General features: G+C 43.1%; 1 protein-coding gene across 1 annotated transcript in view; it reads left to right on the top strand.

The window, feature by feature from the left end:
* LOC119398653 (glucose dehydrogenase [FAD, quinone]-like) overlaps positions 1-17,608 on the top strand; it is a 41,801-nt gene that overhangs the window by 20,034 nt on the left and 4,159 nt on the right. The window contains exons 6-7 of the mRNA XM_049417378.1: positions 3,014-3,181; positions 5,007-5,151. Coding sequence (XP_049273335.1) covers positions 3,014-3,181; positions 5,007-5,151 — 313 coding nt within the window. The remainder of the gene's footprint in view (positions 1-3,013; positions 3,182-5,006; positions 5,152-17,608) is intronic.

The following is a 17,608-nucleotide window of genomic DNA, read 5'->3' as shown; positions in this document are numbered from 1 at the left end:
ACCTGATCACAAAATACGTGCGCGTTACACTGCATTTTCTCCAGCTGCTATCAAGAAAACGTATTTCTTTTGGGGATAAGACAAGGTATGGTGCGCTGACATGCCCGTAATCGTTGCAGTTCATTGCCGCAGCTTCTACAACTCACGTGTGCACTGGTCTTTGTCTCCAAATAACACTGCAGTAGTGTCGAAAGTACGGTGTACACAAACAGTCCTGACAATGTTGCAGCAGGCGCCCTTAATTGTCTTCCTTTCGCCACGTTGCTGTTGTGCTTCCTTAAGCGGTTGCTTAGGCATCTTTCCGTCTGCTCGTCTGACGTTCAAGACGTGAGAATAGCCACCGGAAATGGCAGTGCTGTCAATAATTTTGACACAGAACGGATGGCGGCCCAATTCTGTCCGATAGAATGGATACAAAACGGTCTCCAGACGCTTTGGATTGGATCGAAACATAAGCGCTGGGGCCGGATAATCTAATTAGTATGCTTTATACCTGACTTACCCCAAACCCGAGCCGATAGTTTGCGAAAATCACAACCGTCTACCCCACCACCGAACTTCTCGTCAACTTGCGACACCACCTAGTGTCCACTCGAGACATTAACAAAAATAAATTGGTAAAGTCATCGCACTCCTCCTCCATTTCAAGCTTTGAAAAACAATGCCTGTCAATATTGATGTTCAGCCATAATAATTATTGAATTACTTCATGCGCTGATAACATTTCTGAATTCGCTCAGCGTGACCTATTGGCTGTTTGCCCCCTCTCGTTCTCTCGTGATTTTTCGTTCCGTCAAGGCCTCTGGTTCGTGACAGAGCACTTACAAAATAGGCACCCTGCTTCCCAAAATTTTTAGTCATTTTATTCAACCGTGCTACTTTTCTGTCTTGGAAACCCAATCAACAAGTGGGAGCCGAGTAATGGAAGCACAATGTGCTACAGAAGTTATCTGAACAGGATTGAGGTGCACAGGCAGGCTGGCCGACATTTCGATTGGCGGACGCATCTTCGTCAAAGGGACCCCATCATTGCTTGTGTGTTAGTATTGAAAGTGTTTCAAAAGGCCTGCGGTTTAACGCATTGTGACTCATCGATGCATGACTAAACAGTGCTACAAGCTAAAAAAAATTCGACCAAATTTTGCGATCCTGCTGATGACATTCGCAAAGCCGGTTCCTCAGGCACGCGCTGTAAGATGCATATGGCTAACATGTCGCGAAGGTCGCGAAAATAACCTACACGCCTCACGTGAACGAACGACTGATAGCGCGAGTGCTATTTAGCTGTGTGAGATTGGCAGAGTCTCTGAAGGCCATAAGCTGTAAGGTTGGGACAGCAAGTCACTTTGTTCCTTTTTAAGTTGCTCTTTTGCGGTCACCTGTGCGCTCCATGGACGTTGTTGCTATCAGTCTAGTTCTATAATAAATTTGTAGAGCAGTGTTCATGGCGATTCACGTTTCGCGCAATAATGGAACGCCGCACAGCGTGGCTGACGTTTTTGTACAGCCACTGTAGAAAAAGTGCTCTACCGGAGAAAAAAAGAAGCTTGCGTGACATTCCGGATTGTGCGATAGCTAACGCGCGTGTGCGCATGAGGGCTCGTATACGTGACGAGATCAGACAGTTCGCCTCCATGTTGGTACAGTAAACGCACAACCTTCTTTCTCGCCTGAGGCATGGGATCAGACTGTCTAATTTATCTAATTTGGAAAGCACGGCCTTACTTGTCATCGCACAGCTCTTCCCCACGTGGTGTTCATTATAGGCGGAACAGCACATCCATTCTTCACCTCATGAGTTAGCTTGAACAAAAAAAATGAAGTATCAGAAATTGCCAAGGAGTGCGTGGCAAATATAAGCCTGAGCTTCAGCAGGCAGCCAATACATGCATCTGCCAAGGCGAAAATGAGAGCCATCGTCACGCCGGTCTGGCTTTCCAATAACTGCGGTTAACCTGGACACTAAGCGAGGGCTCTCTAGGGTTAGGTTCTAGGGTTAAACTAGGGCTCTTCAGCCCTTTTTTATAAACTGAGCTAGTCGGGAAAATTGCTTGTCTGCGCAGATTATGTGATCCATTAGCCCTACTGCGCATGTTGGCTCTGTGCGATGACGCTAAGCACATTTACAGACGTCCTGGTGATCCCTTGACTACGGAGGTGACGTGAAGTTCAGCAGTTCTGCTCAGACAATTCAGGTCACGAAGTTATGGCTTCCGGCGCGAAAAAAAAAACGATTAGGCGTGCTGCACTAGCTTTGAGAGGCAGAGAATTTCGTCTGCAGAAGCCGACAACAATTGCTTCGTGGTTCTGCAGTCACTGTCGTCGCGCGCTTTACCATATGAGCACCATCGTCGTCCTGTTTCCACTTACCCTCATACTCCCCCCTCACATGATTCTTTCATTAATCAATAAAGTTGTTTACCTACCTACCTACCACATGAGCAAGCCCGTCAACAGCATTTTTTGCAGGGATGCGGGAGGGAATAAGATTCTGGTACGACAATAGGTTATGAGGCAGTGACTTCCTAAACAGTCGAGGTAGCACCGGCAGAACACCAACGCAGATCGCACGCTTAGAAACAGACGTAGGAACTCTTCTACTTCCTCTTCCTTGTTAGACCTTTTAATATTTACATATATTTTCGTAACATGACTATTGCCTAAGAAGCATCGATATTGATGTCGTCCCGGATGTATTTGGCACAAATGCACTTGCGATTCATTCCATCGCCCTAATACATCGTTAACTGTGTCTGTGAAATGGAATGCGTTTGTGGGAGGTTCGGGATGCATGATAGTTTATACACGTTCATTTGCACAATGCAAAAGAAGAATGGGGCAGGGGAAGTGGTACGATACGCAGTCTTGGCCAATCCCCCAGAGTGTGTATATGCCATCGTTTTGAAGATACAAACGCACACACAAACAAAGACAAGCTGCGGGACAAGCGCTGAACCGCGACATCCGTCCCCTTTTTTTCGCTCTTCAAAAAATTTGTCTTGGTTTCTTCCAGGTGCTTTTTGATGGAAAGCGTGCCACCGGAATACGTTTTGCCAATCACGGTAGGGAGTACCAAGTTAACGCTACTCGCGAGGTCGTCATCTCGGCCGGAGCCATCGGTTCTCCTCAGTTGCTCTTGCTGTCAGGCGTCGGCCCTCGCCATGACCTCGAAAAGCTTAAGGTTTGTTAGAACTTGGCTGAAATGCTTTAGGAGCGGAGTTGTAAATGGCGCTTTAAAAATAGAGCCATCGGTGAAAACATTACTCGCTTACGCTAATCTAAGAAGTTTTAAGTTTGTAACTGCCTATTGAAATGTACAAACAGTTATGAAAAATATTTAGGAGCTTAGCAAACGCGTATCATTACATGAAACGTAGGTCCTAATTTTCACCTGCACCAGTAAGAGAGTCTAAATCGAACTTGTTTACAATGTCTATAGGGAATGCAGAATCACTTTCTACGTCCCAGCTGTTCTAGAAATTGGGCAGAAAAGACAATTTAGCTTACAAGGAAACGTATAACGTTGCCTCTTCTTACTTCAATAACATTTTGCTGGCAGGCTAGTTGGTGATGCATAGTTCATAGGTAAAAACAGCTTAGGAAATGTGTAACATTTTAACATTTCACGAAACGTAGATCCTAATTTTCGTCTTTATCAGTAATAGAGTCTAAATCGAACTAGTTTATCATGTCTCTTTTTAGAGGTTGTACTCCCAGCAATTCTCAATTTTCTGCCGGAACTGTCACGTTTCCTTTAAAAGCGGAGCTCTTTCAGGTTTTGGTTGCGCCGGGTAGTGCGAACAGAAAGTATGATAATCATGAGTCGGCACGCGCTATCTTCGTCCTCTTCTTCATCTTTTGCTTCACTCTCAAAACACGGAGGCCGATTTCTCAGGCGTGGAACGGAATAACTCTCACGGTTGAGAGAACGAGTACAAAGAGAGAGAAAGAAAGAAAAAAAACAGAGTGGAATAGAAAGAAGGAAAACGTTTTCGCGAAAAAAGTTTCTTTGCGGGGCGGGGTTAGAACACGCGTACCCACGATCCGAAGGCGAGCGTCCTAACCACTCGGCCATCCAGGCACGCTAGCAGAGTATAGCCTAGACTTGCATAGTATAGTATGCCGAAGTGAAGGGAAAGGGAAGTGAGGTTGAGAAGTAGTGAAAGGAGTAGGAGAGAGAGTAAAGCATAGCATAGTAAGAAAAACAAAGAGTGAAATAGATACGAACAAAGACAGAAAGAGAAAGGTAGAAAGAGCGAGGACAAAGAAATACCTAGATAGAGAAATAAATAGAAATACAGAACAAAAAGACGGCAAAAACATAGAGGAGAGAAAAAGAAACAAAGGTGGAAAGAAGGAGTAACATAAAAAGATCAAGGAAGACGTTCCATTTCGAACTTCAGGCTTCTCACCCCTAATACGAAGCTGCCTTCATTCTTTTTTTTTTTTCACATTGCCGCCCACATGAAGTAGTACCTAGCATTTCATTTCAAAGCATCCATTGCAGAGAACTGAGTGTAAATGAGATCAGTTGCTGCCGAAGTAGGATAGTGTTGCGCTTTCCACTTAACTGAATGGGACTTGGTCGAGAATACACCACGCCACGGTGGTCTAGTGGTTATGGCGCTCGACTGCTGACCCGAAAGTCGCGGGATCGAATCTCGGCCGCAGCGGCTGCATTTTCGATGGAGGCGAAAATGTTTGAGGCCCCTGTACTTAGATTTAGGTCACGACATTTAGATTTTGGTTTTTCACGACAATTTATAAATAAAGCTCATAGACTGACTGGCCACGTTAAAGAACCCATGGTGATCGAAATTTTCGGAGCCCTCCACTACGGTGTCTCTAAGAAGTACATCGTGGTTTTGTGACGCTAAACGTCAGATATTATTATTATTATTATTATTATTATTATTATTATTATTATTATTATTATTATTATTATTATTATTATTATTATTATTATTATTGTTCGAGAATACATTTCCCGTAAATCTCTCATACAGATTCCTGTCGTCGCTGATCTACCGGTGGGCGAAAACCTTCAGGATCATATGCACGTCGACGGCATCGCTGGCACGCTTCGTTGGCCAACCGGCATTAACCTTTTCAGGCTTTCGACAGTGACTAAGTACGCGACCAGGCGGTCAGGTAAAGGCATCTTCATGTTCAGTGGAAAAGCAACACCTAGAACATTTTGGCGCTGGTCGCAGTGCACACTATCATGTACCGCATCCCGCATCCGGTGAAAATGGTTCTGAGATGCCCTCGTGCAATTAAAAATAATAATAAAGTTCAAGAAACAATTCCCTACCAGAGGAAAAGAGGCTGCCCATTGCCCTGTGTGATATTTAGCATTGGTTACTACAGGTCCATCATTTATCGGTTCAACGCTAATGATCTCACACTTGAGACGACGTTCTCTAATAAATACTCAGGTAGGACATAGAAATGACATTTTATTGAAATAAATATGCCCCTGCTCAATTATGCCTCAACTTTTACCTAGCAATGTCTTTTTTGCTTAATATTTCAATTTCATCTGTTCTAATTGTCTGCCTACCTGAAATGTGCACTCTCTCAGTTTCTTGTCCTGTGAAATACGTGCTAAGAAAATTAGTCATACAAAGACAGCTAATTAAGACGTGAAGAGTTAACGGCCGCCTTCATGTCCCTTATAATTCATGTCGATGTTTACTCCGAGGGCAAGCCGAGTTGGATTAAGGAATAACTCTTGCCTAAATTAGAAGCGAATACTTACAATTTAAACAATAACATGGAAATGGCGGTGTGTTCTCACTTTCTCCATTCCTAAATTCCTTAATTTGTATAGCAATTCTCATTTTTGGGACTGTTTTGCTTAAGTTGTCCGAACTACCATGGTTGTTTGGTGTTCCTGCAGTACTCGTAAGAAAAATTTTATAAACACTCAATATTTCGTGAACCTTCACATGCTTACAGCATTCTGACTCTGCGGTCAACTCGCGTCGTAGCTATAAATTCGCATGTGCTCACGGCTTCACCACATACCTCATCTCTTTGACGTGTTTTATGTATCAATCATTACGAACTACACCACCATTTAACGTTGAATTAGCAGGAACTACTTAAGCTTTCCCAACGTTGCTTCAAATGCGAAGCATTTCGTTGCGAATAAAAGACACTTGGACCTCATGTATGTATGTATGTATGTATGTATGTATGTATGTATGTATGTATGTATGTATGTATGTATGTATGTATGTATGTATGTATGTATGTATGTATGTATGTATAGTCCAAGGTTCGACGAAAACTCGTCAGGCGAGGGGGATTCATTGGAAGAAATAAAACAGGCACTCGCCTTGTTCAAGGAAAAACAAACATATATTGACGTTTCGGGGCTGCTACGGGTCCCTTGTTCACAATGAAGAGCATGCAAGAGGGCGTCACTATTTATGGAATGGGTGGCGCAGAGTGCGCATCAGGGGCGTAGCCAAGGGGAGGGTTGGGGTGGTTCAAACCCCCTCCCTCCGAAATTTTTCAGTTTTGCTTGCGCATATATACACGCACACATATAAACGCACGCACGAACCTACATAAAGTATGGTTGAACCCCCCCCGAAAAAAATTTCTGGCTACGCCCCTGGTGCGCATGTATATATCGGGGAGATTACCCCGTGTCCGGTTAATCGCGTTTTTGGTCGTTTGAATGTGCAGTGATTTAAAAGTAGTCGTGTCGATAGGTGCTTCTCTGTCGCAATTATGCTCGCAGAGTCCCAGTCGATGATGTGGTTACTGTTTAAATGATGACCGGCCAAGGCGTTCGAGCTTGCATTGCCTTTCTTGACATCGTTCTGGTGCTATGGGATTCTTCTATTAAAATTTCCAGTTTCACCTATGTAGGATGCGTCACAATCTTTGCATGGTATCTTGTAGAAAACCCCTGGAAATCTTGAGCTTTCCAGGCGGTCTTTCACGCGTACGAGTTCTTTCTTTATCTTGTTGGTCGGCACATGCGCGATTTTTACGTTGTATGTGTCAAAGACTCTTGCAAGTGCCTCACTGACACCTTACACATAAGGTATAGCAGCTCGTTATGCCCTGTCAGCTTCACGAGCCTCTTCAGGGCAGGCAACTGAAGACCGCAATTGAGTCCTCAGGAGCTGCGAGGGGTAGCCGTTGCCGCAGATGTCCTTCCTTACCACCGCTAGTTATTGCTTGCGCAGACCAGGTGCAGAGCAGATGCGCATTGCGCGAGAGAAAAGAGCAGCGGCAACGGAGCGTTTTTGCCCTATAGTATGCGCAGAGTCAAACCTTAGGTATCTACCCGTGTGGGTCGGCTTCCGATACACACTGGTTATAAGTCCTTTGGCTGACCGTCTAAAAAGAACGTCGAGGAAGGCAATCATTCCATTATTTTCTTGTTCCATGGTGAACTGGATGCTTGGAACAAAAGAGTTCAAGTGCTCGAGGAAAGGCGTTACGTCCTGGCGACCGGCCACACAGAAACAGTCATCAACGTATCGGACAAACAATTTTGGTGGCCCCTGGTACGAACTCAGCGCAGAATGGTCAAGTGCTTCAAGGCGATGTTCGCACAGGCCACAGACACAGAAGCCCCCACTTGCTGTTCCGAACTGCTGCTTGTAAAAATGTCAGTTGAAAATAAAATACGTGTTTTTCATGCAGAATTCCAACAGCCGGCATAGGTCCTCCGTCTCAAAGGGCGTACGTGAAGGCAGAGATGCATCATTGTCAACAGTAACCACATCATCGGACTGGGACTCTGCGAGCATAATTGCGACAGAGAAGCGCCTATCGACACGGCTACTTTTAGAATCACTGCACATTCAAACGACCAAAAACGCGATTAACCGGACACGGGGTAATCTCCCCGATAAATACATGCGCACTCTGCGCCACCCATTCCATAAATAGTTACGCCCTCTTGCATACTCTTCATTGTGAACAAGGGACCCGTAGCGGCCCCGAAACGTCAATATATGTTTGCTTTTCCTTGAACAAGGCGAGTGCCTGTTTTATTTCTTCCTATGTATGTATGTATGTATGTATGTATGTATGTATGTATGTATGTATGTATGTATGTATGTATGTATGTATGTATGTATGTATGTACATGTGTCTACCTGCCTATCTATCTATCTATCTATCTATCTATCTATCTATCTATCTATCTATCTATCTATCTATCTATCTATCTATCTATCTATCTATCTATCTATCTATCTATCTATCTATCCGGCTGTCTGTCTGTCTGTCTGTCTCTGGGTGACCTCGTGGTCATCTCCTTAACTTGGTGTATGCCAAAATTAGCATAAGGAAATGGGAGTGTATGACAATCTCGATTCACAGTTCATGACATGAATAACATGACATGTCTAGCTACGGTTGTTGACGCTGATATTTTCCTCTTTCTCCCAGTCTGGTTATATGTAGTGGAGTGTGAAGGGTTACCTTCTTTCTTAAAAAATTTGTTTCACCCCAATTTAGTGCATTATCCTTCCCAGCGCCGACACCGCGCATGCCCTGAACTGCGCTGCTGCTGATATTTTCCGCTTAGTCCCCAGCACTGCCGTTCCCTTTCCCTCAATGCGTTTATGCGCCGCCTCTGACATATTAACATCATAGCCTTAAAGTGCTTGTCTCGAAGAAATTCTAGTGTCGGTGTCGGCGGCGGCGTTGTTGGTTCAGAGCGAAAGTCGGTGGTTTCGGTGAGCGAAAATTCGAGACAGATGAAAATAAATAAATATTAATAAAACCTTTGCTATAAGTGAGAATCGAACTCGGGGTTTCTGCGTGCGAATCAGGTGTTTTACCACGGAGTCATGCCAATGTTCCAATTGGTCCTAAAAATTGCTATAAGAATGTCATATAGTGGGAGGAGTTTCCTTAAAGGGACACTAAAGAGAAAGAATGAATCGTGCTCTGAGAACTCTAATGTGGTTAATTTCGCCATCGTAGGTGTATTAATAGAAGAGAAAATCAAGTTGCAAAGTATCAATATTAAATTTCGCGCGGAAATCATCCCGCATGAAGTCACGGATTTCAAAGTGTATTTATGGTATTTTGGCGCCATTGCCTCAACCAAATCAACCCAAACTTGGTACGTTAAGTCTATGGCCCCCTCAGAGGACAATGTACTTCATTTTTACCGATTCGGAACTACGTACGTAGACCCTAATAGGCGCCCTCAAAAGATGTAACGTCACGGCGAATGGTGCGGAAACTTCTAGGTGGCATCGCCACCCACATTTTGTTTTTGCGCGTTTTCTCGCTTGCTGAGAGTCTTCTCGCAGAAAGCGTGGTGTTTTCGGCATCGTGAAAGAGTACTTTACTAGTATGAGAAAAATAGTTTTGCTATTTAGTCTCCCTTTAGGGGGTATGGTAGGGTAAACAGCTTCTCCTGGCTTCAGCGTTATATCTCAGGAACTGTGACATATTTTGTTGTTAAATTCTGCGTGCTCGATAAAAGAGCTTGTGACCTTCAATCTGTGCAATTTTGACCCTGTAGTTTTTCTTCCTTGCGTCTCGTTGAGTACCAGGTTCCAGACTGGAGCGCGAAATTAAAGGTACCTTTTCTCAAAAACGAAAAGCACTATGACCGTGAAATTGGGCACGCTTATTCAACACGATGTTGGTATTAATCTCCACCTATAAAAACGAGCTCCTACATTTATCTCGCCAGAAAAACTATTGTTCTCACCTGTCACGTGCCGTGAGGGAGGCTTTCCTATTAATAATTCTTTAGGTTAATTATAACTTAAATCGTTCTTTCAGTGTTTTGGCTCACACTATTAGGAAGAGATTTAGGTCGGGTAGTCGGATAGTTTTCCAGAAAAGATACGTGAAATTTCGGAGCAGCGCCAAGCAAGCAGCGGCTGCCGAGAGGCCGCTGCTTGCTTGGCGCATACAGCTTCATCGGCCCTGCGTCGGCGTTTCTGATGCCATCGCGCGCCGTTTGCTCTCTCTCGCCACACGGCGAGCGCTCATTAGGCGCGCGTGTGGGAGCAACAATCGCGCCCTTGCCGAGGTGGTGGCGCCCTCTTTTGCGTTGAACCGGTTTTAATCATTTAAATGAGAGGCAGCCTAGCCGTAAGTAGTCTTATTTATTTATTTATTTATTTATTTATTTGCTTATTTATTTATTTATTTATTTATTTATTTATTTATTTATTTATTTATTTACTTATTTATTTATTCATTTATTCATTCATTCATTGCTGTGGGCCTTTTCAGGCTTATACAGGAGAGGGCATACAAAATAAAGTGGACTTCATATTAGAAAAATAAAAAGGGAAAATCCGCAGTACAAGGTAACCATAACAGCGACAACAGCAAAAAAAAATGTAATTGATGAACCATGCAAATAAGTATTTCAAGGGTGAGAAAAAAACTACCATACTTGTTCAAGATAGCAATAACAAGGTTATGCCCTAGGAACAAGATAACATGAAATACACACATGTGAGAACTGTTGAACACGTGTAACAATGTGCAAGTACATGAGCGATACAATGTTCTTGCCTTTATTTGCGCACCGATGCCAGTCAATTCATTCCAATGCCTGTAAATGAGATTCTAGCAGCGACAAAAATTAATCAAGGGATTGAATACTGAGGACGTCATTCGGCAGGTCATTCCGCAACTCTAGAATTGCGGGAAAAGAAGAATACTTAAACGTGTGACAACGTGCCAAGAATGGGCGTATGCATTTCTCGTTGTTAGTTCTTCTGGAATGACGGTTTCACACCGCAACATGCTACGAAGTATGCTTTACTGGAGAAAACTTGGCATTCGCAATCAATTTTGAGACACAATTTATCCAAATTTCTGTTAAGTAATGCAAATAAATCGTGACCATTCTTTTAATATAAATTACGGTAAGTCATGTTAGTTTATTCTAAACCGGTTTTGACCAGTTATACACTTGTTTTTGACCATAGTTTGACAACCTGATTTACCGCGGCGACAACACACGCCGACAAGCCGAGACCCTGAGGTGCTTCGCCCTTAGAATGCGTGGGAGTTGCATCTGGCAGAAGTTTTGGAAGCCGCCACATCCATGTATTAGGCATGATATCTGCAGGCATAAGATTTTCAATTATGAAATCATGCTTTGAGTTTGATTTCATACATACTTCACCACGGGCAGTCCGAAATAAAAGCACTTCGAAGACGTTCAATTCTCTGTTTAAACAATGGAGATTTTACAGATCTGTGGACGATATAAAAATATACATGACTTCTTTCATACTTATCTCAGCATATAAGAATTCCACCATGACACTTACTGTCGTTTACCCTACAGGTCCATTTTCCATTCCTGGATCCGTTGAAGCTCTTGCGTTTGTTAGCACGTCGTTCGTGAATGAATCGCTGGAATTCCCGGATGCAGAGATCGCCTTGCAGTCGCTGCCTTCCTCAGCACTACCTCTGGAATGCTACCTGTCAAGCATGGCTCTTCGGAAAGATGTAATTTTCTATCTTCCATTATCTTTCATTTGGGTTCGAATTGTTTACGCGAAAGAAATCTAAATGGGAGCGAATGATCAATGTTGCAGTAATTTGAGACAAAATTCACATCATTATTGCGCTTTAATCATTATCGTTGTCATTTGCGTGAACGTAATGGCAGAGACAAGCCTTGAAGAGCGAGTGCTCCTTCCTGGCAACAGGCGCACTCTTCTGGACAGTCAGCAGCATTTCCTTGTTCTCAGCAAATATTGAATGCTTCTAGAAATGCTTCGTCTCTACTTCTTTTACTCAGGCTCTCGTCACTGGGTTTTATGGCTTCTTCTTCATGGTATAGATCGGCACCAATTATCTTCATTTCCGTTGTCGCAAATTTCAAATATAGCGCCTTGGAGCATGACGCTCCATCATGTCCAAGACGATATATTATCAAGAAGCTAGAGTATCATTGTCCTAAGTAGGACGTCATACTGTAGCGAAACCTCGAAAGAAAAAAAAAACACCAAGAGGCAGGAACAGGCAGGAAAACTGGCTTAGTATTCATCTTCGAGTATTGTGTGGTCAAGAAAAAGTAATGGAGTAAAATCACGATAGCGAAGCAAGTAGTAATTGAAACAGCTTGTATGTGGCCATGTTAGTTGTTTTTGTCACAAAGTTCCGATCTAGCGCTGCTTTACTGGATCTAGCTCTGATTTAACGAGGTGCAGAATTCGGCTCATTTCTTATTCGAAACTTTTTTGAGTCCACAAGTTACAATCATAATAATACCTGGTGTTTAACGTCCCAATCAAGTTACAATCAGGGATCGCCCCAGAGTGACTCCACGGTACATCGAGCATGCATGTCCGCTCATATTAACGCGACAGCGTTACAGAGCTCGTATAGCAGAAATTCCGCCGTCGGCGTCGGCGCCGTTGGTTGTGAGCGAAAAATAATCATCTTGTCCGTGACGGTAAAATTGAAAACGCTTCAAATAAAATAAATAATAAAAATGTTCGGTCCGAGTGAGAATCGAACCCAGGACGTCTGCGTGGCAAGCAGGTGTTCTACCACACAGCCACGCCTCTGCTTCGAGCTTCACTGAAAGTAACTTTCATGCTTCCCAAAAATACGCGTCCTGCATACAGGTGTCACAGTACGAGACGTAATATCGTAGTAATATTGCGTGGTACAAGTGTACATTGCCATCGGGCGTCACAACATGTCAATATCATAACGACTTGGTGGTTTAAAGACAGCCACTCATTACAAAAGGCACACACATTACTGCGCGTATTCCCTTAGGACCACGTAGTGGGTGCATCGGAACTTCGAACAAGTTTCTCGCGCATAATTGCTCCTGGTTTAAAGCGTGCTACCCATTACATAAGGCAGACACTCTTAGTGCGCGCATTCTGTTAAGCACTCGTAATGTTCGAGGTGCGCACAGGGGCAGGATATCGCTATCGCGTTCAACTCTTAAAGGCGAAGCTTAAGCGTCCTGCATTTTCTTTTGTTTTGGCTGTGTTTTTATATTTTATGCGGGTATATTCAAAATGCACGGAACCGAAATTTTTATTTGCATAAAAACGCTTCTAGTGAGACAAGAACATATTTCAAGGTGTCGGCGCGGGCTTCCGTTACTGCTTACCGCAATGTTTTCCCATATTCTACATTTTAACTGCCGAATTTAACACAAAGAATGAAAGTTGTGTGGTTTTTTTATGCGGCGTTTATATCGAATCACTGTGTACTATATGAATGTTTTCCACATGCTCTCTACAAAACAAAAAACTAATGTAAGAAATGACAGTCTGTGCAATTAAAAGAAAATTTGCTAAGTTTTATGCGCCTTGGCGCGTTCTCAATTTAACACAGAATCTTCAAGAAAGTGTCAAACATAGAACGGAGCCTCTACAACATTTGTGCAAAAGGTTCTTTTCGTACATGCAGTGCAAAATAGGAAAAAGATAATGAAATAGCGAGTCTTCTTAAAAAACGTCACTTAAAAAAATTTTAAAAAATCTGTGGTCCCAATTTTGACGAAACTTTTAACTTTAGCAATTTCACGAAACCAATTTAGTCTGGGCTGACTTTGCTAGCTTCAGTGCCTTTGCTGGTTTTTATCCGCTTGCATTGTGGTAAACCTATGGTTTTAATTATATATCTGCAGCAGAATTTTGCTCTGGTGATTTGTATGCAATCTAAATGTACCCTGAAATGATATTCGTGCCTGTCGTGTACGGGGGTGAGCTGCTGCCGCCCTCTAAAGGGCTAACGCGTACACCGTTTGCAGCCCAGAACCTCAACTTTCCCCTGCATTATTCGCTAGTCCGATGGCATGACGTTTCTTTTTCATTATATTGCTTGTTGTTAGTCATAAGCGCCATTACGTGGTTGCAGACATCGGCGTTGATTTGTATATGATGCGTCACGCGCCTCTTTCTCTCACACTCATCAGTTTTCGGGACATGCCAATCAAAACACGTGCTTCCATGCTACTGACATCACATCGCTTCAATTAGAAGGTGCTCAGCTATACTTATTTCCGTTACTTAGTGTGAACTAAGCAGTGTTGGCGGTAACGCGTTACAAGTAACGGCGTTACCGGTAACGCGTTACTTTTTTCAGTAACTTAGTAACGTACTCGTTACTATTTCGGAACTGTAACGGGTAACGTACTTACGTTACCATTTTTCGGTAACGCAAGGTGTGACGTTACTCGTTACTTTTTATTCCAATTATCTCAAGAATTTTACACAAAAATTTTTCGGCTCCTATGGAGCTACTTTCCCAGAGCTCTCCCCGATGTTATATCGTCGCAGTGGCGGACTGCTGTCGGCCCGCCAAGCGTTGACAAAGCGACGACGCGCGGGGTCCTTTGTTGCGCGGGGAAAATTGCAATGGGGAGCAAATTCCCGAAATTTCTTAAATGGATCTGCTTGTTTCGGCTACCTTGCTATCGAGGTTCAAGTTGCCGTTGATCATCGATGAACTGAAACGAAATGCGGTCCTCGCAACCGTCGAAAGCGAGCTGTCGAGATTTTCTTGGCTTGCGGAGATCAAGACTCGGGGTATAGCGACCTGCCTGAGCTGCAGCACAACGATGACTTCTTCGGATATGCATTCTCAAGATCATCGCCAACTGTAGGTAAACGACTGTCTCGGCACCTTTTGGTGCCTCATTACATCGCGCTGAGCGGGTTCAAGGAAAACCCGCGCGTTCACCAGCTCTTTCTGAAAGTGCATACAGGATTACCGCAAAGCGTGTCCGTCGAGCGCCTATTTAGCGTAGGTGCGGACGTATTCACCAAGAAACGAGGCAAGCTGTCCGATAACAGCTTTTGAAATGCAACTGCTTCTTAGATTCAGAAAGTTGCAGTTACATTAGGAAGTTGTTCGTACAATACTTTGGCACAGCTTATAAACTTCGTTTCCAAATTTAGTTTTGTGTCTTGCTATCTGCAGCTGCGATTAGCTTTCTGGCTATTGAATTACTGAGGAAGCGAGGCTGACGCTGAACAGCTAACATAAACACTCGCAATTTTGCGGTAATTATGCAGCTTAAATTGAAAAAAAAAATTGCGCGCAAATATTTTTTCCCGTATTTATGTCATTTAAGCATTTTTTGTTATTGCTACAAGTTTGCGTATTAGTTTTTTAGTACAAGCGCGCCATTTTAATTAGTGCAAGTTTGTTCAGGTGATGTTTTCTTTGCGGAGAGCGTTGATGGTGACATCGATCGTCTTGTATTTAACGTAACATTGAGAGAATGGCCTCGCCATGTGCCGCGGCGTTAGAAGCCATCAAACATAACTGCACAGCCAACTTCAGACGGCGCATTTGTGCAAATTATTCTCGTTAAATCAGTACTTTGGGCTTTACAAAAAATTTTATTGTGGGTTCCTGCACCGAAAGGTGCAATGATTAAAATTTCTGATTACGGAGTAACGGCAGAAGTAACGTCCGTTACTTTTTTTCGGTAATGGTAATGGTAACGCGTTAACTCTTTTTATGGGTAACGCAGGGCGGTAACGCGTTCCTTTTTTGTTAGCGTAACGAGTAACGCATTTAGTTACTTTTTTTCGGTAACGCATACAACACTGGAACTAAGCAAGGTAAATATGCACGTTGAGAGGACGGAATCTTTTAACACCACCTCTAGGACCAACGAGGAACACCTGAGATCCAAATATAGGGAACTTTTTACTAATATACAAACTTTTTACTTGCTGTTGTGATCGTCAAACTTTAGCTAATGTACCCATCTTAACTTCCGTACGCTCATGTAGTATCAATTATTCAATATATCTTAGCAAAACTCGCAGTGATATCAGCCAACGCCTCGTGTAGGGAGATGCATGCGACATGAGCTGGAAAGCTGCTCCCCACTCCTCTGCTCCACAAAAGGGGTGCAGCATGCGAGCGCTCGTTGTGCGGTGGCCGCTCGAAACATTTATGCATCTGAGATGGAATGAATATCTTTTGCGGCCCCTGAGGCAGCGTCCGCCGTACACGCTGCGCCAATGGGTGTGATGACATCACTTCCGACGCTACCGGAAGTAGTGTAGCATACGAGCGCTCTTTGCGGAGAACACATTGAACTACGAGGAACCTCCCGTCTCAATAGAAAAGCGAGTGACGTCGAAGGCATGTTTCTAGAGGAGGCATTGTTTGAGCTCTAGGCTTGGGTTAATAGGTTAATATGTTTAAGCTGGCAATGTGCCCTTTTGGCACATTCAGGCGTGCTAATGTAACATACATGAAACGGGCGCAAACAATTATTCATTGAAAAATCAACTGTCACAGCCCTCACTGTCGCCTATATTGTGCTCGTCTGGTTATCTTTTCACAGGTTTATAACCAATATTATTTGCCCAATCGAGGACGGCACGGATTTGCTTTGGCTCCTGTAATGAACAGGCCGAAGTCTCGTGGTTACGTGAAACTGAGGACAGCTAACCCGTTTGACCATCCCATCATCGACCCAAAATACTTAACCCATCCTGACGACGTTAAAGCGGCAGTTGAAGGTATAATGCTTGAGATTAGAGATTATAACAGAGTCACAGAGCATACGTAATCTCTTCGATAGCAAGGTAATTTTAATGCAGTGCTCTTAATGACTTTCAGCGTATGACTGAAGTGCCTAACATGAACACAAGACTTCATCTAGAAGATTCGTTAACAACTTCACGAAGAACAAAAATAAATGTTAAAGTTGTTTGTTTTCTCCCGAACCACTTATTGGTTGGCAGCAGTTGCCTCGTAATTTAGCGAGCAACATTGAAAACTTGAATTATTATGTGCCACGATGTGCTTTCCGTCTTATGAAATATAAATTTATGCTGCACTATTTTGGTTATGTATTCAGCCACTTTTACTTAGGCTTATTAGTTGTTTGTGATAGTTCTTATCTTAACGTGCTCATTTTCAAATTTTATCTCATTGTGATTTTCTTCCCATGCTGGCACCCGAAAGACATTAACAGTCGAAATGAATGAATGAATGAAAAAATAAATAAGACTTCAGTACCTACTAAGGTGATACGTGAAAGTTAGAACGAATGACCGCATTTTGACGGCTTTTCAAAACGAAGCTATTTTTACAAATAGTCCACAAAGTTCAGGAACCACTTTCGGATCTAGCAAATGCTTCAATTTCATCTTTGAGCAGACGTCCTCTACAAATTGAAATATTTCATTATTGAAGTAAGATGCGCACTGGCATCAAGCATCATCGTAAGCATCAACGCAGGTAATCCACCAATGAACTTAGCTTGACCCATTTTGCGTAGGATGCATGCAATGACCCGTTGCGTGTGGCACAGGCATGATGACAAAGTTCCTGGCGGATATAGTGAGTCACAAATAATTCAAAATAGGTTTTTCAGGAATCGATTTGGTGATATATCCATAGAGTACAACTACATCCAACTTATCGAAAGCGACAATGCAGGCTTAACTCAGTTGTCATGCTGTCACCACAGGTGTATGTAAAATAATTTGCAGTTTGTGAAACACGCGTTATTCTTTTGAATGAGATATCTATATATGATAAAACGATGCATCAATCTTGGGGGCTTTTCCTCTGACAGCTGCGCCGGCATACGCTTTACTAAACGACACCGCACATAGTTCTGTGTAACACTATT

This window comes from Rhipicephalus sanguineus, chromosome 7, assembly GCF_013339695.2.
Source record: "Rhipicephalus sanguineus isolate Rsan-2018 chromosome 7, BIME_Rsan_1.4, whole genome shotgun sequence".
Taxonomy (NCBI): Eukaryota; Metazoa; Arthropoda; class Arachnida; order Ixodida; family Ixodidae; genus Rhipicephalus; species Rhipicephalus sanguineus.
The sequence above is the reverse complement of the archived record's forward strand: the minus strand, read 5'-3'. Positions and strand labels throughout refer to the sequence as shown.